Source organism: Dipteris shenzhenensis, chromosome 30 (assembly GCF_047967505.1).
Source record: "Dipteris shenzhenensis isolate YYH24624 ecotype China chromosome 30, Dip_SZ_1.0, whole genome shotgun sequence".
NCBI classification, from domain to species: Eukaryota; Viridiplantae; Streptophyta; class Polypodiopsida; order Gleicheniales; family Dipteridaceae; genus Dipteris; species Dipteris shenzhenensis.
In genome coordinates, this window is record NC_141625.1 from 41,708,126 (window position 1) to 41,731,677 (window position 23,552).

The 23,552-nt window shown below is 44.8% G+C and overlaps 1 protein-coding gene across 3 annotated transcripts in view; it reads left to right on the forward strand.

Annotated features, from left to right (window-relative positions):
- Positions 1-1,749: 1,749 nt before the first annotated feature.
- Positions 1,750-23,552, forward strand: part of LOC147882139 (coiled coil protein) — a 69,687-nt gene continuing 47,884 nt past the window's right edge. For 2 of the 3 annotated variants that reach the window (XR_015543970.1, XM_087401953.1), the window contains exons 1-3: positions 1,750-2,088; positions 2,311-2,437; positions 17,833-18,160. Coding sequence is in view for 2 of the 3 variants with exons in the window: in XM_087401953.1 (XP_087258079.1) it covers positions 1,841-2,088; positions 2,311-2,437; positions 17,833-18,160 (703 nt within the window). In the remaining variant the exon portion in view is untranslated. Of the gene's footprint in view, positions 2,089-2,310; positions 2,438-17,832; positions 18,161-23,552 lie in introns of those variants that run through there. The other variant, XM_087401954.1, reaches the window with a different exon arrangement.

Consider the following 23,552-nt stretch of genomic DNA (forward strand, 5'->3'; position numbering starts at 1 on the left):
GTGTAGAGTCAATGTGAGATCCAAAAAGAAGCCTTCCTTCACAGGGGAGAGAAATGTAGGACGACATAACAGAGACCATAGGGAACTAAATTGGATCTTGTACGACACGTGGCTAGCTATGTCTCTCATGATCAAATGGACGAAGTGTGGCAACACCCTGCGTACGTTGTGCAATACGCACACAGACACCGATTTTTAAAGAAGTAACTTATAGATGGCATGCACATCAACAATAGGCCAGGAAAGGATTGCAGATAGCAAAGAACAGCAAGCAAACGTAATCAAAGAAGCTTGAGAATATATATGCTTGATCGCACCTCCTTGGTTGAGCAGTTTAGAACACACAACCACATCTCTGTCTCCAATACTCCTCACGTCTAATGATGGTTTTGCCACCAAGAAGGCACATCACACAAGCTTTCAGAGAGAATTCTGGCGATGAAAACACTTATTCAAATTACGAAGACTGTCAATCCATACCTTCCATAACCTGGTTTGTCGACAAGCTGCTTTTACGATTCTTTTTCCTCATGCAATTTCCATGTGGTGTCAGCGTCTCAGAAGCTCCCCACGCTTGTTTGTAAGCAACCCACGCAGGTCTTCAACCAGAGCAAAACCAAAAATGAATTCACCTCTGTGGCACAACGACTCAATCAAACTTGGAAGGCGTAAATTAAAAATTGTTTACCCAATTCGGTATTGTCCTTCGCCAGCTCTCCTTGGAACTCCTGATCGTTTGAACGACTGTTGGCTTATCACGCTCTTGCATGCAACAGTCGGAGCTGTCAACTTCCTCTTTCACTTTCACCAGGCATGCATCATCTGGGGACTCATGCAAAGATGGCACGTACACAGGCTGAGCAAACTTCTCCAATTCTACACAATCGCAGTCACGACCAGGAAATAAGAATCTAGTATTGAAATGAATGAAGGAAGGAAGACATGAAGCTGACACATGCAAAATGGACCCGTTGTTACCCCATTGAAAGTTGTCGCTCTCGAAAACCATGGAAGTGGGACGACCTTGTCTAGCAGAAGACATGATTACAAAAAAAATCTAGCTGGAACGTAGATACTATGCACAACATAGGAGAATGAGACTATACGGGAGCCGAGGTGAGCAAGCATGCAAAAACGCGGGCCTCTCTTATAACATTTGCCCAACACTTCTCTAGCCTTTCGACATCCTGAAAAGCAATTTCACTGCCTTTAAGCACCGCTGCAAGAATCCGCTCAACACCTTTGACCACCACTCCAAAAGCCCACAATACTTGCAACTCCTCTAGCAATTGGTGGAACTTACGTTGCAATATGCACCCTTCTCCTTCGCTACTGATTATTTTGCACCGACTCTCAGGTTGGGCGCCGTCTATGTCGGAGGTTTCCTTCTATCTACAATGGCCAACCATCCAAGCAAACTCCTCTGGTTGCAAATGCTCAACGTGACGAGGAGGTGGCTAAGGAGCGGTACGACCTCCCAAAGAATCGACAGGCCATCCAATACGTAGCCACAGAGGAATCTCGATTCTCCAGCATGCCCTTGGGACCTGCGAAAAACAAGCTTTTGATTGCACGAGACGATACCCATGTGGCGACCAGCGCAAAATAGGGACTCCATGCCACGTGTCAGACGGAGTGCAAATATGCGCAACAGACACTTTTGGAAAGTGTATTCAATAACCAATCACCGAATTTTAGAGAAATTGTGTAGAATATTTGCACAATTTTCCCTTTTGCACAAATCAGTATGTTCCCATAATAAATAGAGACAAAAGGGGAAAATACGTAACTAGTTAACTTGAGAGCGCTGCGAGGCGATGATGCTTGTTGGAGGGAAAAAATGCCCAAGCAATTTGAGTTCTGCAAGGTCTGCAGGCTGAACCACGATCACGGCAAAGGTCACAAGTATTCGTCAAAGCATAAGCAGCGGCTTGCAGCTTTGCTGTCCAAAGCCCTCCAGAAAACCAAGGATGTGACCTTCTTCCTGAAGAACCCTTCTCTGTTGCGTGAGGAGGACAGGTTGCGTAACAAATTTTGGTGCAGCTTCTGCGAGGAGGAGGTTTTGGAACTGAACAGTGTGTATGTATGGTGTGAATCTGGATGCCTTTTATTCTTATTTTCTTGGATTTGCCAATGCGTATGTAAAATTAGGCAGGGAAGGTAGTATTTGCTTAGGTTTCTTTTATTGGACAGGGGTCTCGCTAACCTTTTTGAAGAGTCTGGCAAACCTGTTTTTGTAGCCTGATTTGAGGCTCAATCCTTTATGGCATAAAACTTCTTATTGGCGTTTCTTTGGTTTGGTGTGAAAAGTTCCAACACAATCAGACATCTTGCAAATTCGAAGCATTTAGAGAATCTTAAAAGGTTCTGGTTCGAAAATGGAGCTGATGTCCAGAAAAGAGATTTATATATAGTCCGCAGCGAAGAGCTTGCCAAGGTAAATCCTGCCTTTGGAGCAATAACTTTGTGGTTCCTATTCAGCTTGTCAGCTTAATAAGATCTCTTACACTTATAATTTGGCGTATGCTGTGCAAGAGTAATCACGAATATATCTTATAAGTCAAAGTGAGGCATATTTGCAGAATGCAGACTGCTGCATCTTTATTAGAACGTCAAAATTGCCATTGTATCATAATGGAGCAAGTTTCGCAAGGGCCAAGAAGTGCCAGAACATTCATATAAGCTTCACCAACCACGAGTCAGCTACAATAAGGAGCGGATTGTGGCTAGGGAGCAAAATTTGGGCGTTAATGGACTTTAGGCCTGGGGTTGGGCCTAGGCAGCAGAAATTGGGCCTTTACGGCAAGACAAAACAGTTTCAAATCTCACACAAGGGAGGAGGCTAGGTGTGCTTTTTTGGCCTGCCCTTAGGGAGGCTTAGGTTGAGACGATGGCTCTTGAAAGCGAAATTGCTTAGTTTTGTATTTATTTTATTTTTCTGGAGAGTACTTGGCAGTCCCACCAATTTCTCCCACTTCCTCTCATCTCTCTCTCTCTCTCTCTCTCTCTCTCTCTCTCTCACAAGCTCTCAAGTCTCCCCCCCACTCTCGATCTCCAAGCCCACATTATCGTGATGTAGCCTAGAAGCTGCACCCTTGCTCCAACTCCTTTTGGACAGACCTTATGAATGACAAAAGTCATTCAACTTGTTTACCCTCTTGGGGTTCCGCTCCATGGTCCTTTGAAGAGTTGGGCTCTTCCAAGGACGTTGTAATGAAGGGGGGGCTGCAGGAACGGAGAAAGTAAAAGGGGATAGCAGGCAAAGGTAAAAGATACCTGAAGTGAAGGAAAGCTTGAGGAGGTATTGGAAGTGTGGTGAAGCAAAGGATGGGAGCTCTTTATTTGCAATAACAAGGTGACAAAAATGATGGGGATGTTCAGCTTATAAAGCTGCCTATTTGATACCTTAGTCCGTTGGACCTTGAGCTTAAATAGCCTTCTCCTTTATTACAGATGTTGAGACATTTCAAACATTTTGCTCCAAAAGTTTGCTAGAAGAATGTTTAGAAGGGACAGTGCAAGTTGCCTGAATCTGTCCCTGTCAGCATCTTGATCACAAGCCGCTGTAGAGTATGATGAGAGCTCTTATTTGAAGCTTTTGTAGGGAGGCAAAGAGGGAGTGTTACAACCCAAACCTAAGGGCAACAACCAGCTGCCTTTGCTTCATGTTGCGAGGAGCAAACCCATGTCTGCAGGTTAATGAACTTGTCATCCCTTAATGGCTACCATTTTTATGCAATCTGGAGGGCCTGAATGAAGACCCCGAGTGTTTATGTTACATTCTTTGCATCTTAGAATCATTGATGTGCAGGCAATCCAAAACTTTCATTCTATGGCAAGAGTCATCGTTTCCAAAGTTCCCAAGATTGCATGCAAGCTATCTTAACGATCATCCAACTTGAGTGGGAAATGATACGAGTGCAAAAGCTATGTATCTGTCTTGCCCTTTATATCTTAAGGTTTTTGGTAGTAATTTTCCCATGAATTTCTTTCCAAAAGGTCGATGCTATTATCTTGATATCTTAAGACTTTGGTATTGTATGCAAGTATATTAACAATCATCCAGCTTGAGTGGGAAATTCCACCAGTGCAAAAGCTACATATTTGTTTTTCCATCCACTTCATATCTTAAGTTTTTCGGTAGTGCTTTTCCCATGAATTTCTTTCCAAAAGGCCAATTGTATTATCTTAAGACTTTGGTATTGCCTTTCCCATGAATTTCTTTCCACAAGGTTGATAGTGTTGGAGGTCAATGCCACACAGCTGTGAGCCCTTGATTTGTGGGGATGAGTGGGGGTGGGTGATGTTTTGGGGGGGGCTATGGGCTGCAGGACATGCAGCAAGCAGCACCAGAAGGCAGCCAGGGCAGGCTCTATCTATAGGCGAACCCCTAGGGCTGGTCGGTCCCAGCCAACCAGGCTGGTCGGCCATATACGGCAGAACCGACCTGCTGGTCAGCCTGCTCAAGGGGGCTGGCTGCCCCTATACAAAGCCCCCTTCCCCCCTTCATTCCTCATCAGCCACAGCAACCACTGAAGCCCTCAAGAGGCAGCACGGAGCAGGAGGAGACCCACAGGAGAGTTCCAGATTCAGGCCAGCCCCTGCTCTTGCCCACTACTTGGTGGAGGAGTACATCTAATTCTCTCTCATATTCTCTCTTCTAATTCTCTCTCATATTCTCTCTTGTAAATGCTGTATATGATCTATCTGTTGAGTGAGATTGTAGTGCGTGGTCTGCATCATTGAGTGAGTGAGACTTAGCTGTTCCTATTCCGCATAGAGGTTGAGAGGTTAGAGTGATTCTATCCCTCATTTCCAACATGGTATCACAGCATGGTTCTCAGCTCTAGACGCTCTCACATCGAAGGAAGGAGTTCTTCTTCAAGGAAGAGACTCTTATTCACAAGGTTTGTAGAGTTCCATTTCATGTACCGCACTTCTATTTGGAGATCTTTGCTGTGTGAAATTTACAGCAGACATGTCGAAGTTAGACGCCTCTTTTGCCACTACTCTCTTCATACTCCTTCCACCAAACATGTTCCCTCTTTTACCATCCCTAACTTTGGAGAGTCTGGGAAGCTGGATGGGACAAATTATGCCATCTGGAAGGTAAAGATCTGGAGTCACGTTGTGGCCCAGAAGCTGTAGAAGCTCATGACAGGAGTCGATGCAAGGCTGGAGGATGTTGTAGATTACAAGGGCAGGATTTTGATGCTGGTGGACAAATATGAACTTGAAGCATGGGAGGATAGAGATGCCTAGTCCCTGGTTTTAGTCATAGGGACGATGACGGACTCTGTGATTCCTCATATCTACATGGCTGAAACGTTAGTGGAGGTGTGGGCCACTATGAAGGACTCGTACGAGATAGATAGCACTTCTCGTATCTTGACTCTCCAGCACTAGCTTTTCAATATGCACATGGATGAGGGAGAGTCGGTACATGACCACTTGGCGAAAGTCAAAGTGGTAAGAGATCAATTGGCATTGTTTGGTCAAAAGGTGGACACCTGTCACCTGGCATTGCTGACAGTTGGGAGTTTGCCGTGTAGCTTCAAGGGATTCGTCACCATTGTGATAGTAGGACAAAGGACCAAAAATTTGGGACCTTGCTATTGCAAGAGGAAGCCTGAGAGAAGTTGTACAACAAGGACGATGATAAAGCACTTCTAGCAAAGGACAAGCCCGGTAAGGGCAAGTCCAAGGACTCCAAACGCAAGGCCGATGACTTAGAGTAGAAAAAGAAGGTAAAATGTTTCTACTGTGAAAAACTTGGTCATTATGCGAAAGACTGCTGGAAGAAAAAGGCGGATCAAAAGAAAAAGGAGTCCCATAGCAAGGAGGAGCCTAAGATAGACACAACCAACATCATTACTGGAGAGCTTTTCTTGGCCATAGAGCACTGCTCCGCTCATATAGCGATTGACCACAAGGAGGCTTGGTATGTGGACAACGGCGCCTCAAAACACGTGTCCAACAAGGAGTGGCTCAAGACCATGGAGGGAACCCGTTTCGACTCGAAGATGATCGTGGGGGATAGCTCGACATGCCCTGTGAAGGGGGTTGGTAGTATTCCGTTCATCACCACAGCGGGAGAAGAGAAGGTAAGTTCCGGTGTGTTGTTTGTACCAAATCTGTGCAAGAATGTGCTCTCTGTGAGTCAGATGGATAAGCATGAGATTTCAGTACTCTTTCAGAATGGGGAAGTTACCGTCACGTCCAAGGAAAAGACGGGCAAGTGGTGGCCCAAGGTGTCGAGGAGGATTGCTTATACTGGCTACATGCTTTAGTTGTTCACGGGGACCTAGGGCACTCCAAAATGTGGCATGAAAGGTTTGGTCATGTCAATTACGGTACTCTTGTAGAAATGCAAAAGTCCAAAATGGTGGAGGGACTTCCACCTGTTAGAAGCGCAGAGAAAGTCTGCAAGGCTTCCTTGGAGGGCAAGCAACACCCGGAGCGAATCCCACAGGAGGCCACATCGAGGGCTAAAGGACCATTGGAGTTGGTCGACTCCGACATTTGCAGACCAATGTCAGCCAACTTATTTGCAAGGTCCAAGTTTGGAAGGCCAAGGCAGAGAAGGAAATAGGGAAGGATGTCAAAGCATTGTGCATTGATCGAGGGGGGGAGTTTACCTCCATAGAATTCAACACTTTCTGCAAGAAGCATGGAATCAAGTGTCAGTTTACTTGTGCTCGCACATCGTGAATACTGCAGTTCACATCCTCAACAGGACCAAGGCCAAGGCCGTTGCAGATATGATGCCTTATGAAGCATATTACAGCAAGAAAACCACTATCTCTCAATTAAGGATTTTTGGATCTGATGCATTCGTACATGTGCACAAAGATGACAGGACAAAGCTAGATTCCAAAAGTAGGAAATGCGTTTTTGACGGGTACTGTGAAGAATCTAAGGGGTGCTCAGCAAAAGCACGGAACGGTTGCAGAGTGATCACAGGGAGAGATCTCTCGAAGCCTTATGGGGTGAAGCAGTGAATACTGCAGTTCACATCCTCAATAGGACCAAGGCCAAGGCCGTTGCAGATATGATGCCCTATGAAGCATATTACAGCACGAAACCCACTATCTCTCAATTAAGGATTTTTGGATCTGATGCGAATACATGCGCACAAAGATGACAGGACAAAGCTAGATTCCAAATGCTGGACATGCGTTTTTGACGGGTACTGTGAAGAATCTAAGGGGTTCCGCCTCTTTGACCGGGTGAAGAGATAGGTATTGATCAATAGGGATGTGGTCTTTGAAGAAACGATGTCCCAAGCAGAAGAAGAGGTCATCAAAGTTCCCAAAGTTCCCACCAAGTTGACCATTACGGAGGTACAAACGATTGAAGATCTCGAGGAACTAGAGGAACCAAAGAAAGAGCAAGATGCACCAGAGACATCCCCGAAGTCAACTTCCAGTGATAGGAAGTTACCAACGTGGTATCTGAAGACCTTGCAGGATTCTCGGTTCACGGACATTTCCCGAGTCGAGTTCTGGAGTTTGACGGTCACGACGCAGTGTGTCTATAGCCTCAGCCAACTTCGCCTTGGTGGCTCAGCTCCACGAGTGTAGCTAAAGTAGCCTACAACATGCTAGTTTAACCTTATTTCCACAGCCTATGTAATCAGAAATGACAGTAGACTATAGTAGATGTGTAGAACAGCATGAAAACAATGGAATTCATGTGCTGAATCATCAAAGTACCTGGCATCTTAGGTAGAAACCATGGCTTGTGAGGGGTTTGTCATGTGCACGGATTGGTATCTGACGTGTACTAGTTACACAGAACTAGCTCAGGTTAGCCTGGGGAGGCTTAGAGCTAGGCAGGCTTGATTCTCGGGTTGAGTGGCAAGGGTACGAACTATTTATAGGTCTTCGCTATTTTTGGCGCCGGGGCCCGAGTCTATAAAAGAGGCCCAGGGGGTTCAGTTCTCAGTGTGCAGTTGGGAGCAAGTCTCGTTCCCAGGTGCTAGGTCTGATCCTGGATTGTGTCGCGGACGCGCGCCTGCATCTTAGCGTAGCCCAAGGCCCAGTGGCAAATCCAGGGCTTCACAGCGCCACCTGGTGGTATGGGACACCAGGCTGGTTGGGATCTGATTGGGAGTTCGTGCCAGTAGCTCAGCTCGTGGCTCGGGGGGACATCTTCTGATTCGGGATCACATCCCGTAGATGTCACGGTTGGGTGGTGAGCAGCCTGCTCAGTTCTGATGTTGTGTGTGGTTATTTTATTCCTCACGAACCTGAATCAATTCTTGAATTTCGTGAAAGACAGATTCGAAATCGTACTATCACGGAATACAAGATTAAGTGGAAGGATCGTGTTGAGGAGGATGCAACATGGGAGACATTACAAAACCTCCAAAGAACATTTCCCGATTTCTTAGCGAACTCAGGAGTGAGTTCTTAGAGGAGGGGGAGTATGTCATGTGCACGGATTGGTATCTGACGTGTACTAGTTACACAGAACTAGCTCAGGTTAGCCTGGGGAGGCTTAGAGCTAGGCAGGCTTGATTCTCGGGTTGAGTGGCAAGGGTACGAACTATTTATAGGTCTTCGCTATTTTTGGCGCCGGGGCCCGAGTCTATAAAAGAGGCCCAGGGGGTTCAGTTCTCAGTGTGCAGTTGGGAGCAAGTCTTGTTCCCAGGTGCAAGGTTTGATCCTGGATTGTGTCGCGGACGCGCGCCTGCATCTTAGCGTAGCCCAAGGCCCAGTGGCAGATCCAGGGCTTCACAGCGCCATTATCATTATTTACGGAAGGGTTGCCTTCATGTTTTCTACCGTTCTCCATGTAATCATCAAGAATTTCCACATTCCATGATTGGTGTGCTCTTGGGCAATTAGGTTGGCAGTCACCACTTATCTGGGTTTTTCCCAAGGTGGAACCACCTGGGTCAAATGGGCTCCTTTTTGCACTTGTGATTGTTCACATCATCATCCTGGACATCATTAGTACAATCATGGATCTGTTGCTAGAATATTAGAAGATATATCATCATCAGTTTAGTCCCTGTTTTTGCTTTGCATACACTCCTATTGTCATAGACTCTATCTCTTGTTCACGAAGCTGTCAACGACTTTCTCTCTTGGCTGAATCTCTTCTCTTCCTTAAACGTTAAATCAATCACGGGCGATGGCAATAAGTTGTTCCACCCAGCCTGCTCTCATGGATCGCAGATCGTCAGATCTATTCGTTATTTCTTTCATACTTATCCATGAGACCCTCATTTCCCTAGATAGTTCTCCTTGCCAAATGTCATCATTATAGCCTCTCCACTTGGTGCACCTTTTTACCCCTCTCTTGGGGCACATTAAAAACCACTTGCCCCTTGGCATTATTGCACATTTAGGTGCACCTAGGCTTTAGCACTCAGAACTACCTAGTCAATGCCATTCCACCCTCACCTAGGACCTTGGCAGTTACTTCTCTTGACCCTTTCAATTACGCACATTAACATTACAAAAGTTGGTCATCTAAGAGAAAATGCCCACCGATCTATCCGAGGTCATGCTATCTCGGCTAGAGCATAACATTCCTTCCCTCTTCAAGCATCAGCGTCCTCAATGATGAAATCTGGGAACGCTCTCCGTAACTGGTATACGGATTCCCAGGTAGCTTCCGATAGAGGCTGACCATGCCATGCAACCAACACCGTGGGTATCTTCCGATTTCGTATCTGCATTGTTCCTCGGTCCAGGATTCTTGTTGGCTTGCGCCTTGCAATATCCTCTATCTCCTGAAACAAAACCACACCTTCGATTAGTGAGTCACCTGTATGCAAAAATTTCTTTAAGCGCGAAACATGAAAAACCGGGTGTACCTTACACCCCTGTGGCAATTCTAATTTATAGGCTACACTGCCTATTCTCTTTAGAATTAGCCACGGCCCACAGTATCGAGGTGATAACTTAGCACACTCTCCTGAAGTCAACGACTTCGAGTGCGAAGGAACTCTGAGAAAAACTTTTTCTCCTTCCTTAAATACTCTTATAGACCGATTTTCATCCGCATACACCTTGGCTCTATCCATAGCCTGACGGATATTAGCTCTCGCAAGCGCTAGCATCTCCCGCATCTGAACTACAATGTTCGCGGCACTAGGCACTTTCTGAGGTACTCCAACTATAGTTGGATTTGCTGGTCTATAACCATAGTTCAGTTCAAACGGACTGAACCCGGTAGAGGAATGTTTCCTATCATTGTAGGCAAACTCCAACAATGGCAACCACTTGTCCCATGTATGTTGCCTCAATGACACATATGCCCTCAACATATCTCTAAAGTCTGGTTGACTCTCTCCGTCTGACCATCCGTCTCAGGATGATCCCCACTACTCATTCCCAACTCAGTCCTCAGTGTCTCAAATACCGTTGTCCAAAAATGACCGGTAAATCTGACATCTCTGTCTGACACTATGGATCTAGGCAATCCATGCAGACGAAATATATGTCTAATGAACAAATCTGCCACTTGCGGGGCACTAACAGACTCTCTAGTCGGAATGAACTGAGCCATCTTGGTTAGACGATCAACCACCACAAGGATAGAATTATATCCTCCTTGTGTTGTAGGTAGCCCTACAATAAAATCCATGGAAATGCTCTCCCACTTACTTAGTGGTATTTCCAAGGGCTGTAAAAGTCCGGGTGGCTTCACCCGCTCGGCCTTACTTACCTGACACGAGAAACACCGTGTCACATATTCATGAATATGCTTTTTCATCTTTGGCCAAAAGAAATCTCGCTTCACGAGATCATATGTCTTCTCGACACCTGGATGTCCCGCACACGGGCTATCATGGCACTGTCGAATGATTCTCTGCCTGAGATCATTCTGACCAGGTACTACAACCTTGCCATTTCTAACTAGCATACCATCTCTTATGGTATATCTTGCATAAGTTTGGCCTTTTCTGGATGCCAGGTCATCCTTTTCACTTTCCCCGGGTTTTAATACATGAGCCTTAGGTCATAAGCTCTGGACAAACTCGTCCACTTTTTGAGTTTCTCTTATCTCAGTCATTAGAGCACTCTCTAATACCGTGAAACTCAGGTTATGCATAATGCGAGACAACGCATCAGCCACCTTATTGTCTTTTCCTCTTCGGTACCGAATCGTTAGATTAAACTCCTGCATGAGCTTAGCCCACCTAGCTTGGCGGCCCCTCAAGTCAGGCTGTTTACAAAAATGTTTCAGAGTATCATGATCCACATCCACATAAAACTCTGAACCATACAAATAATGCCTCCATGTTTTCAAAGCATGGTTAACAGCATACAACTCCAATTCATGAGTTGGCCAATTCCTTTGAGAGGGAGAAAGCTTCTTGCTTTCAAAGGCTACTGGCCTTCCCTCTTGAAGGAGGACTGCTCCTACCGCAATGTCACTTGCATCGGTTTCTAGGAACAACGGTTTCTGGGGATCAACTATTTTTAACACCGGTCCTGAGACCACAGCTTGTTTTATGGTGTTAAAACTTTCTTGTTGATTCTGTCCCCAAATAAAAGGTACTTTATCTGAGGTCAGATCAGTCAATGGTGATACTATTCCGGAATATCCTTTGATATGCCTTCTATAAAACTGGACAAATCCCAAGAATGATCGCAACGCGGTCAGACTAACGCGGTCAGACTCTGAGGGATTGGCCAAGTTAGTATCGCAGCCACTTTCTTCGGATCCATTTCTACCCCCTGTGGAGCAATTATGAACCCTAAATATTCAAGCCTAACCATACATAGTATAGTTTTCTTCTTATTCACATAAAGACTGGCTTTCCTCAAAGTACTGAACACTATCCTTAAGTGTTCACGATGCTCAGTAACACTTTTACTGAATATCAAGATATCGTCAATAAAATGTACTACGAACTTTCCGATATACGGACGTAGTAAATCGTTCATAAGCATGACGAAGGTCGCTGGAGCATTGGTAAGTCCGAAGGGCATTACCAAAAACTCATAATGACCAAACCGGCTTCTGAAAGCGGTTTTATGCACATCCTCGGCTCTAATCCGGATTTGATGGTAGCTGCACTTAAGATCTATCTTGCTGAAAATCACGGCTCCATGTAATGCATCTAGCAAATCATCAATTCGAGCCATCGGATACCTGTGCTTAATAGTGATATTATTCAGTGCTCTGTAATCTATACAGAGGCGAAACGTATCATCCTTTCTCCTCTTTAATATCATTGGCGAAGCAAAAGGTGAGAAACTTGGTTGAATCTGCCCCAACTTAAGGTATTCTTCCAGTTGTCTACGTACCTCCGCCTCTTCGGTAAAACTCATTCTATAGGGAGGTCTATTTACAGGTTCTGCCCCCGGGATCAGTTCAATCTTATGTTGAACTTTCCGCTCTGGAGGTAACCCATAAGGTAGTTCATCCCTAAAACATTCAGAGAACTCCTCTGTTATAAGATTAGCCAGCTTGGCCATCTCACCACTTTGCGTAACATCAGTGCTAGCCGAAGAATCATCAACCGGCTCTACCGATGCTGTGCAAAGGAATAAAAACTCTACTTGAGCCTTTCTGATTTCCATCACGGAAACCAACGGTCCCTGAGGTATATCTTTTTCACCTTGCAAGACATAAAGCACATTATTCATCTTGAATTGATATACGTGCTTTTTCCAATCAATGGCTGGATTCTTCCTAGAATGCCACGCCATACCCAGGGCTATATCTGCATGAGCAAGCTTGGTCATTTCAAAATCAAGCTTCTCAGCATAGTCCTGAATCCGAAGCTCTAACTGGGTAACCCTTTGGTCCCATACTTAAGTTGAACTTCCATCTGCCATCTTGACTGTATACGCATAGTCAGATGGACTTGTCTTTAATTTCAGCCTTTTCACGAGCTTGGAGTTAATCACATTGTGAGTTGACGTCGAGTCAAACAACACAATGACATCATGACTGGCCACTTGCCCTTTCATTTTAATTAACTCCGTATCATTAAAGGCCGTATACCCCGTTGCTGCGGGCTTAGATAGGATGTTATCAGGTGCACTCGTCACTAACTTAGCAACAGATACACATAACAAACAAGGTACTAACCTCTGAGAAGGTCACGCCAGTTGCATCTGCATATGTTCGGCATTGGGACTCTCCTGCATTTCTACGTCGCATTCAGATATTATCATATTAGCCGTGCGACGGTCTTTATTCAGTGGACAATCCTTCCACTGATGTCGTTGAAGGCAGCCGAAGCACAATCCTTCTTTCCTAGCTTTCTCTTTTTGTTTAGGGGTCAACGAGGACTTTGACCAAGCCCGGGCTGCCATTGGAGTTATTTTCCTTTTCACCCCAACGGTGGTACTTGTTTTTACTGGTCCTTCAACCGGCTTCACCTGCTTGGTTTGGCCACTTGGCTGCGAGACACTTGTCTTTGAAACCCATTTCCTCGGAAATTCCCCTTTTTTCGGGTACTCATACTGAGTCCCTGCCTGCACAAATCCACTAGATCTGCCTCTGGCATCCTCATAGTTCAGGGCTACTGCAATAGATTCATCTAATGTAGTCACATATTTAGCCTGAACTTCCATTTTGATCTTGTCGTTCAGTCCATAGATATAGTCTTTTAACTGAACCGACATAGGGAGAGGGTCTGTTATTTTCATGACACATTCCCTGAATTTGTCAGTGTACTCTGCCACTGACAGACTCCTCTGACGAAGATTTCTATAAGCATCCTAAGCTCGGGATTCTTCATCAGGTGGAAGAAAGTGTTTCTTGAATTCAGCTTTAAACCCTTCCCAGGTGGTTGGAGCAACTTGATCCTTTTGTTGCTTTATCCACCATCTGTCCGCTGCCTCAATAAACAGGTGTGTGGCCTCGCGGATTTTCTTTAGATCGGATCTAATTTCACAAATGGCGAAGGCTTCTTCCCACTTGTGTAACCAAACCTCGATCACATCAGAGCTGCGCTCGGTCATCCGACCAGCGTACTTCTCCGGTCTATAATTAGCGATATTAGGCACTTTGACCCTTGCACGCTCTAATGACTGGATACTGGGCTCTGGCTCTGCTGGAGCTTTGCCCTTATCAATTCTAGACGGTCTAGCCGACAAGGCTTGCACCATCTCCCTGATCTCATTTTGACCAGCATTCCCTTGAAGCTGCTGGTTCATAATCTGCTGTAAAGCATCCTCTAATATCGAAATCCTACCAATCAAAGGTGCTGCATGATGTGCCATCTGTTGTGTAGACTGTACTCTAGACTCACTAGGATTCACCCTTGAATTCTGCCCTTCTGCCTCCATAGGTTCACAATGGATTTAAAAAAAAAAAAAAAAAGAACCCAAATAACAGATATATATATATACACTTCTTTTCTGTTCTGCTTTCCTGATTTATTTTCTTCTTTTTCTTTTCTACAGTGCAGAAATAACAGAACTATATATAAAACTGTATCGAAAGAGGTGCTCCTTGATTTCTCCTCGAAACGTCGATTGATCTCCCTTGTTAAAGATACCAAGTGCCCGATGTAGCTCCGACGTTATATCCAAACAAAGCCCCACCAATGGCTGGAAAGAAATAGCGATAAAATTGCGAAAGTCCACTCAATGACTCAGCATTGTCGCTACCACCGATGGACAGCCTGTCGTCACTCGCCTGTGACTTTCTGGAACTATAACGTCAATTAGACACGAAGACTTGGCAGACAATGGCGACGGCGACTCTTCCTACGTTGGCCCTTGTTGCACCGTCAATCGACAAGAATATCTAATCTATTCTTCGTTGACGGTAATTGAACGTAAGGTTCCCGTCACCACCACGCCACCTCGTCACGTACAGATAATTCAATTAACCACCTCTGCGCTCAATTTGCAATTGTGTTCCGCATAATCTGTGAAGATCACGATGATCATCATAGAGCCCGTCGACCTCAGCCGCTGATATCTCCGCCGCCTGCTGTCCGTCCACCTGGTCCCTTCACGCACAGCCTTCGTCACTTGTCCCTGGCTCTCTCAACAAGGCTCTGATACCAACTGTCATAGACTCTATCTCTTGTTCACGAAGCTGTCAACGACTTTCTCTCTTGGCTGAATCTCTTCTCTTCCTTAAACGTTAAATCAATCACGGGCGATGGCAATAAGTTGTTCCACCCAGCCTGCTCTCATGGATCGCAGATCGTCAGATCTATTCGTTATTTCTTTCATACTTATCCATGAGACCCTCATTTCCCTAGATAGTTCTCCTTGCCAAATGTCATCATTATAGCCTCTCCACTTGGTGCACCTTTTTACCCCTCTCTTGGGGCACATTAAAAACCACTTGCCCCTTGGCATTATTGCACATTTAGGTGCACCTAGGCTTTAGCACTCAGAACTACCTAGTCAATGCCATTCCACCCTCACCTAGGACCTTGGCAGTTACTTCTCTTGACCCTTTCAATTACGCACATTAACATTACAAAAGTTGGTCATCTAAGAGAAAATGCCCACTGATCTATCCGAGGTCATGCTATCTCGGCTAGAGCATAACACCTATGTTCCGGGGTCCACTTCTGCCCACACAAATAGCACAAATTTTTCTTCTTTTTGTCTTCAATGATGGCCTGTGACAGTTGCTTGACCACCTTATCCTTCTTGTCTTTTGGATTATCCTTGGGGCTGGGCTTATTTGGAAGCTTTGCCTCCTCAGCTTTGAAAGGCTTGATAGTACCCACATAGCTGCAATAAACTGATGGATATCTAGGAACAGAATTCACTGTTGTAGAAGGTAACACCTGCTTAGTAACCACTGGAGAGCTGCTCTTTTAATGGGTTTGCTATCCATTTGACCAATGCCCACACCCCTCTCCTTGAGAATGTACTTCGGCTCATAGAGCTCAGCCAGCCTCATAGCCTCCCCCAAAGTGCTTGGGTTTTGGGCTGATACATCAGCTGATATACTTGGATGGAGTCCATGAATTGACCTCAGCAGCCTGCTTCTGTCATCAATCGCAGAAGCAAACAAGGATAGCTTCCAAAACCTTTAAATATAATTCCTTATTGATCCCTGCTGAGTTAGTTCATACCATTCACATACCAGCCAGGGGAGATACAAAGGTTTGGAACATTTTCTCTTTAAAATCCTCCCAAGTGTGGACAAGAGTTCCCTCTTGTTGGAGGTGATGGCAAGCAAGAGCGGGATCTGTTCCCAATGAAGGCTACATGGCCAGACAAATCTCTGCTTGAGGTGCTGGCCTCCTACAATGATAGGGAGGTGACAACTGGCGGAGTCTTCTTTCTCAATTGCATTGCTGCTTTCAGTAGTATGTTTTGGGTACATGGTATTTCAAATATTCTCAGGTCTTTCAAGACAGACACAGACGGGGGACTCCTCTTGCAAGAAGGCTGTAGTGTGCAGTGATGCAATGTTTGAAGAGTCAATATTGAGTTGCTGTCAGTGAGAATTATTTTAGAGGCCATTGTGAAGGTTCCTACTGCTGAATCTCTACTCTCATGCTTGAAGGCTTCGTGTCAGGGACTGGGAGCCCCTTTGCAGGAACTGAGTGTGCTTAGTGGTCTCAGGGAACTTGGTATCAGACAATCAGTGACTACATTATGAGGATTTGTACCTCTTGTAGTTTTCAAGCTCCAGCCTGTTCCTAGATTCTGAAGTGGACATGTTGATGGCCACCTGTTTGTTCGAAGATGGCTTGGTCATTGGTGGAGATCCCACTGGGTGACACGGTAGTACTCAGGTGGTACACCATTATTCATCAAAGTGAAAGCACATTTAGTGGTTTTGTGATTCTGACTGGGCACAGTGTGCAGCACTTGGCTGGAGCATTTGGTGGAGCTTTAGTATGAGATTTTGTCTGGTCTATATTACGGTGTATTTTCAGATCTGAGTGTCCTCATTCTGTTCTTGTGTACACATGTTTAGTGAGATTTAAAAGAGTTATGAGATTCCTTTGTTTCAATACTCCGCTGCAAGGGCTAGCTACAACTTCCTCTCAACTTGCTGCCCTATTCCCTGACACACAGAACCTTGGGCTCTGTGATGGACAGCTATAGTTGACCCAATGTGATGACCCTTTCCTCAAGAGCTGCAAAATTTCCACCAAGACCTAGAGCTCAATGGCTTAGAAGGCTTTGTCCACTGAGCTTGGGGATGAAGGCTACCTGCTCGTTGCTGTTGCTGATCTGAACATAAGCTAGCTGCTACTGAGGTTTCAAGGCCTGCCCTAACTGATCAGATGACAGACGCTCCCCAAGAACTACAGGTGATTGCCAATAGAGCAACCCGGGACCTTTGGAAAGCATCTCCAGGATGAGTTTTCTCTCTGTTGGGCTGCCCGTCCACTTGATGTTGCTAATGAGGTGAACAGGGAGAGACAAGAAACTGCTATTTGTGTATACATACTTCCCCTTGACTTTGCAGTATGCTCATAGACTAGATTTATGTGAATGACTTGAAATGAGATGCGTAACAAAAAAGGATGCGATGAAAGGTAACATTACCCGTGTACATACCAGTCTCCTTATGGCTGCTCTTCCAATGAACTGTTGATTTGTTTTTCTGGCTTCTTTTAAGGGAAGTTTATGGGGAATGTTTCTTGTACATATGATGTTGTTAAGAATCTGAATTTTTGGGAGCTGAAAGGGTGCTGCTTGCCCCAACACCATACGCTCATCCTACATGCTTTAACAGTGTGAGAATCGCTTCATTGCTTGAAGGACCGAGTTGAGAAAATCAATTGTATGCAAATTTGTGCATAAACTTGATCAAAGTGTGATTTCTGTTGTTTCTTTTGTTTTGGAATAATAAATATATGCTCTGTTATTACAGTCTTTGATTAACTGTTTCATATCCATTGTCTCATGTAAACTCCAGTGGGAAGATGCTTGCAAGGCACTCTCAGCAAGCACTTCAAGGGAACTTTCACCAGGAGCCATGAATAATATCCACTCTACGTGTTGTTCTAGTAAAGCAACTTCATGTGAAATAGTTTCTGTCAGATCTAGTACAAACTCAAATTCAAATGCTGTTGAGCCTTTACCCTTGTATAAGTATGGGGATTATTACCATACAGACCAAGACATTGATAGGAGCAATCTGGGCACCCAATCCCAGAGTTTTGAGACAGTATCAAGAAGTCAAGGCCTCGGAATGCACGTGCAGATGAGTAACAAGCCTGTTGGGAACATCGCAGAGCATACAGGTAGAACCTTTGAAAACCTTTGAATGTTTGGTTCATGATGTTGCAGAACGTGTGTGCAGAATGATACAGAAGATTTGAAAATCCAGTGAGTGATGGTGTGTATATTTAAATCGACATTACATGTTGCACATATGTATGAGCGTATGTTATAATTTACAGGGTGACTTCATAAATAGGTGCTGTGTATCAGTTTGCCTGATAAAGCCTAGCACCATTGATTATGTAATTCTGGCAAGTAATGGCGCCTATTTTCTGAATTTTTTGTTATGGCAGCAATTGTAGAGTAGGTGAATAGTTGATACTTAGTTTTTGTGTATTTACTTTGAGGCCTCTCAATATGAGCAATCATTGAATACCCTGTCCAAGCTGGAAAACCATTGCTTGAACAACTGCCTGTCCCGAATTTAAAAGTTTAGTGTAATGCAAGGGTACAATCTCTAGTTGGTCTGTGTGGTCCTCTTTAGTTGAACAGTTCGTCTTTGTATTCCTGAAGTGTAATTCCAGAGTCAAGTCTCTAGATTGTCTTTTGTTGCCACTGAATTGGACCCTTTGTACTACAGCTGGCAATGCTTTTCCATGCATGGATGGCTTTATATGCCCATTCATGGAAAGGCGAGCGTGTTTAGTCAGCTTGATATGTGCAAACTTCAGAAGGTTATTGGCAATACAAATCTCAAAATGTTGATTGAAGCTGATGGAGCAATAATATCACAGTTGCTCACTTCATTTTGAGCAACCTGGCAATGCAATTCCATGCATGGATGGCTTTATGTGTCCATTCATGGAAAGGCGAGCGTGTTATGTGCAAACTTGTTATTGGCAATACAAATCTCAAAATGTTGATTGAAGCTGATGGAGCAATAATATCACAGTTGCTCTTCTCTTCAGCAATTGGCTCTAGCAAAACAAGCTTGGGCGTCTTTATAACCATAAAGGTAGAACTCTCACCTCCCTTCTCCTCAGCATATGGGGGGCATGATTGCTCATAACCTAACTGGGTGCTACCAGGAACGTTCAAATAGTTGATATGGTTTTTTCTCCCAGAGAAAAGAACCATCTACTAAGAAAAGACACAATACAAAGAGCCAGAAAAAGCCAGCTGTCATGCAGCCTGCTCACTGCCTACTATACCGTGGAAGGAGGTGCGGAAGGTGGCACAAACAAGTGTGGGGGTTATACAACTTGCAGATTCCGCATTCCGTGAACATGTAGGAAATGCCTGCACGACAAGCCTTGCAGAAATGTTCATGCCTCTCGGCGGTCATCCTAGACCCATCTAATTCACCTTGTTTTCAAAAGGCACACAAGCTATGGATGATATCCTGCCACATCTTGCCGCCCAAATGTTCCAGGTGGTGATGCTGGCCACACTATCTCCCGGATGCTGTCCTGTGGTATGTTCTTTCAAAAAAAAAAAAAAGGGACAGTTGCAGAGACTGTTTCTGCTAGCAGATTTCACCTGCCTGTCAGACTCTTACTGTCAGAAAAGCAGCAGAAAAGCAGAAAAGCAGAGATTTGCAGAAAAAGAAAATGCATGCCTTTGTGCACTGGGAAGATGAATCAGAGAAAAGCAGAAAAGCAGAGAAATCAGAGATTTGCAGAAAAAGAAAATGCATGCCTTTGTGCACTGGGAAGATGAATCAGATGCTTCTGAGTGCTTTTTGCAGTAGCCAGAAAAGGGGCAATACAATTGTTGATGCTTTAGCAATTTTGTGGGTTTATGCTTTGAATTGATAACCCAATTACTGGCACAAGTTGTGAATGCAAGACACCTCTTGTTGAGGTATTTTTCTGTCGGAAAAGCAAAGGTAGTTGTGCATCAGTTACTTACACGGTGTGTGAAAAATTTGCAGATCTCAGAATATGGATCAATCACCTATCCAGTGGGATTCACAAGATAGGGATGTACATCTAAGACAGAGAAGTGTGCAACAAACTCAGCAAGAATTTGAGCTGATGGTACGCACTCGTATACAAGAGATGGAAAATCTAAAAAAGGATCCAAGGGCTCAGCATTTGTTTCAAGCAGAAGCTATGCCTAATGCAGTATATGACGTGCCAATGCCAGAGGCACACTCTCGCGTACAGCCTGAGAAAGAGAGATCTCATAGGGGACGGTCTCATAGTAGGAAGAGATCGAGGCATTATCACCGATCTCTTAGTCCATCACCGTCTACCTCGAGTTCGACTTCTGTATCTTCTTCTTCCTTATCAGATAAACCATCCAGGAAAAGAAGGAAACACAAGAAGTCTAGGAAGAGAAAGTCTTCGAGACAGACCAAGGAATTCAAAGAGGGAGGTAAATCTGTCAAGTTTATGACCTACAATGGACAGTATGGTCATACAGACAAAGCATTGCAGTTCATTAGGCAGTTTGATGCTGCATTCGGCACAGAAAAGTTTTCAGAATCCTCCAAGTTAAGAATGGTCAGTTTGCACTTGACAGCAACAGCTAGTGCATGGTGGAGTGCACAGACCACAGATGGGTCAGCCCCAAGGAAGTGGAAGGACTTCAAGAAAGCCTTCTACCAGCAGTTTATGCCTAAACAGTTTAGAGACCATGTTCATCAAGATTGGGACAGTTTGCATATGGATGCAGGAGATAAAGTGGATGTGTACAACCAAAAGTTTTGGGATGCTTATTTGCAGGTTGCACCTTTCAAAAAGATCTCTAAAGGGACCCAAACAATCAAAGAAATCAGCTGGGCTTGTTCAGTACAGTTCTGTTCGTGACTCAGTACTGTGTGACCAGTTTTGTCGTCATCAGGCATGGGCTGTTCTATTAAATCTGAGCAGGTTCTTGTGCAAAAAGAAGACGATTTTCAGTCAAATCTAGGGCTGTGCTGTCAGAAATTTTGCTTGAACAGTTCTGTAATTCACTGTTTGAGCTACTCTTGGAGGCCAAACACTGTTCTCCTTTGCTCACATTCATTGGCCCTCGAGTCAAGGGCGCGAAAATGTCTCAGATCTGCATATGTCGGGCTGTCTCACGCTGTGGAGGAGGAGGGGGGCTCGATCTCTGAACCCACAGGGCTACATTCAAAGTGACCCCTCATCTCGGGCGGTCACCCCTAAGAAAAGCTATGATAGGCCGAACCTCAATAGAGTGTGCTCTAGTCACTCTTCATGCTACAGGTGGTCTCTGCATCCCTCTCTCAATGATCCAGGCTGCCTGCATGTCAGCTATCTCCTCCTCCTCTATCCCGCTATGTCCTAGGGCTAACTCCAGGTAGCACAGCCGAAAAGTGGAAGAGTGCATTGTCTCAGATTGAGACGCCCTTTGCGGTGTGGTGAGAGGGCAATATATGCCCTGTTCGAGGCCATTTTGGGGCCCGTTTTGGAGGCAAAAGTTCTCCGCAAGCACTGAGAAAAAGGCCCTATTTTTGCTGTGCGACCACCACTGCTCTAGATGGAAAATTTGAGCAGGTTAATGCGAATCAAACGGGGTTGACACAGCAACTCCAAGGGATTTAGACGACTCTCACCCTTCTGACTAGCACTGTGCAGGCACTCACGCATGTGGATGCCATGGCTTCAGTGTTAGGTCCGAACATAACTCCAGACCCTTTTCCCGGAGATCAGAAGTCTCAAACCAAGGAGGTTGTTGACACTTGGTTGCACAAGTGGCAGGTACACTTCTAGTTCCACCCGTACCCAGATGACAAGAAAATACAGCTTGCAGCCGGCTTCATGTCAGGAAAGGCTTTGTTATGGTGGAAGGAACTCCAACCCAAGCCTATAACATGGATAGATTTCGAAGGGGTCTTCAGGAAGGAGTTTCTGAAGAAGGAGGACGACTATGATATCGTAGGCAAGCTTAAAGCCCTTGATATGTCTAAGCTGAACTTGTCGTTTGAAGTTTATCTTCAAAGGTTTTGAGATCTGCAGACCAGGGCTACAAAGATGGATCTAGTGACCTTGTTAGGTTTCTTTGTGGATGGTTTGCCAGATTCGTACAAGTTGCAGATCAAGAACAACAAATGTACAACGTTGCAAGAGGCCATGAATTACGTGTGTATTTATGATGATACCATGGCCGGTGCAAAGGCAACTACAGTTTTCGACACGAGTGGAAAGAACAAACGGAAGTTCTTTCAGTCTACAACTGGTACCAGGGAGACGAAGTCTATAGACAACGCCTCCAAGAAACACTTGACTCAGGCAAAGAATGGTCGAGCCCGTTTCCTTCGTACCTTGAAGCTTAAGAAGGAAGGATGTTGCTTCTACTGCGAGGAGCGGGCCCACACCAAGAATGAGTGTCCAAAGCGCAAGAATCAAAAGCACGCGCTGGGACCGAAGCTCCAGGCGGGTCCAGGTACCAAAGCCAAGGGAGCGAACCAAGTTTCGATGACAGGTATTTCTGTAAATGTCATTACTTGCCCACTTTCTTGTAATTGCACTTTCAATACTTCGTTATTTGGTTCCCATGATCTTTTCCGAGTTTATGGAGAAGTTAGGGACCAAAGGGTTCACATTCTCTTTGACCCGGGCAGCTCTCACAACTTTGTTAATTACAAATTTGTGCAGAAGATGGGACTGTCCACGATACCTAGCGATCACACCTATGAGGTGCAGCTTCCAGTTGGGAAGCAGTTTTGGGATCGCAAGATTGAAGCGCTTCCTATCCGGATTCAAGCATACACAGGGGCTCTTACGTGCTATGTTATGCACTTGGAGCATGTGGACTTGTTGATCGGAATAGAGTGGTTTAAAACCCACAATATTCGGATTGGATGGACGGAGCATACCCTTTCTTTTGTGGATAAGGACACCCAATTTTGTATTCAGTGTGATAATATTCCCTCTTCTCAGGGACCTATTGTATCTGCGATGCAGCTTCGGAATATATTAAACACTTCTCATTATCATGTCTATCAGTGTGTTTTGATTCCGCTTTCTTCATTTGTTGTCTCTGTAAATAACAAGAATGATTTAAGTGTGTTTGAACACCGTGAATTGAGAATGTTGTTAGATAGTTTCAAGGATGTATTCCCTGCTTAACTGCCGGAAGGTTTACCTCTAGAACGGGCAGTAGATCATCGCATAGACTTAGTCCCAGGGGTTCAACCTATTAGTGTACCACCTTATAGGATGAGCCAGCTTGAGGAGGATGAGTTAGCTACACAGCTACAGGATTATCTGAATATGGGCTATATTCACCCAAGTAAATCACCTTGGGGTGCACCTGTCCTCTGAAGGAAGAAGAAGGATTCTACATGGAGAATGTGTATAGATTATAAACGATTGAATAAAGTGACAATTAAGAATCGATACCCTCTACCTCGTTCCGATGATCTGATAGACCGTTTGGCCGGAGCGAAGTATTTGCCTAAGATTGATTTGCGTACGGGTTATCACCAAATCCGTATCTATGCTAAACACATAGATAGAA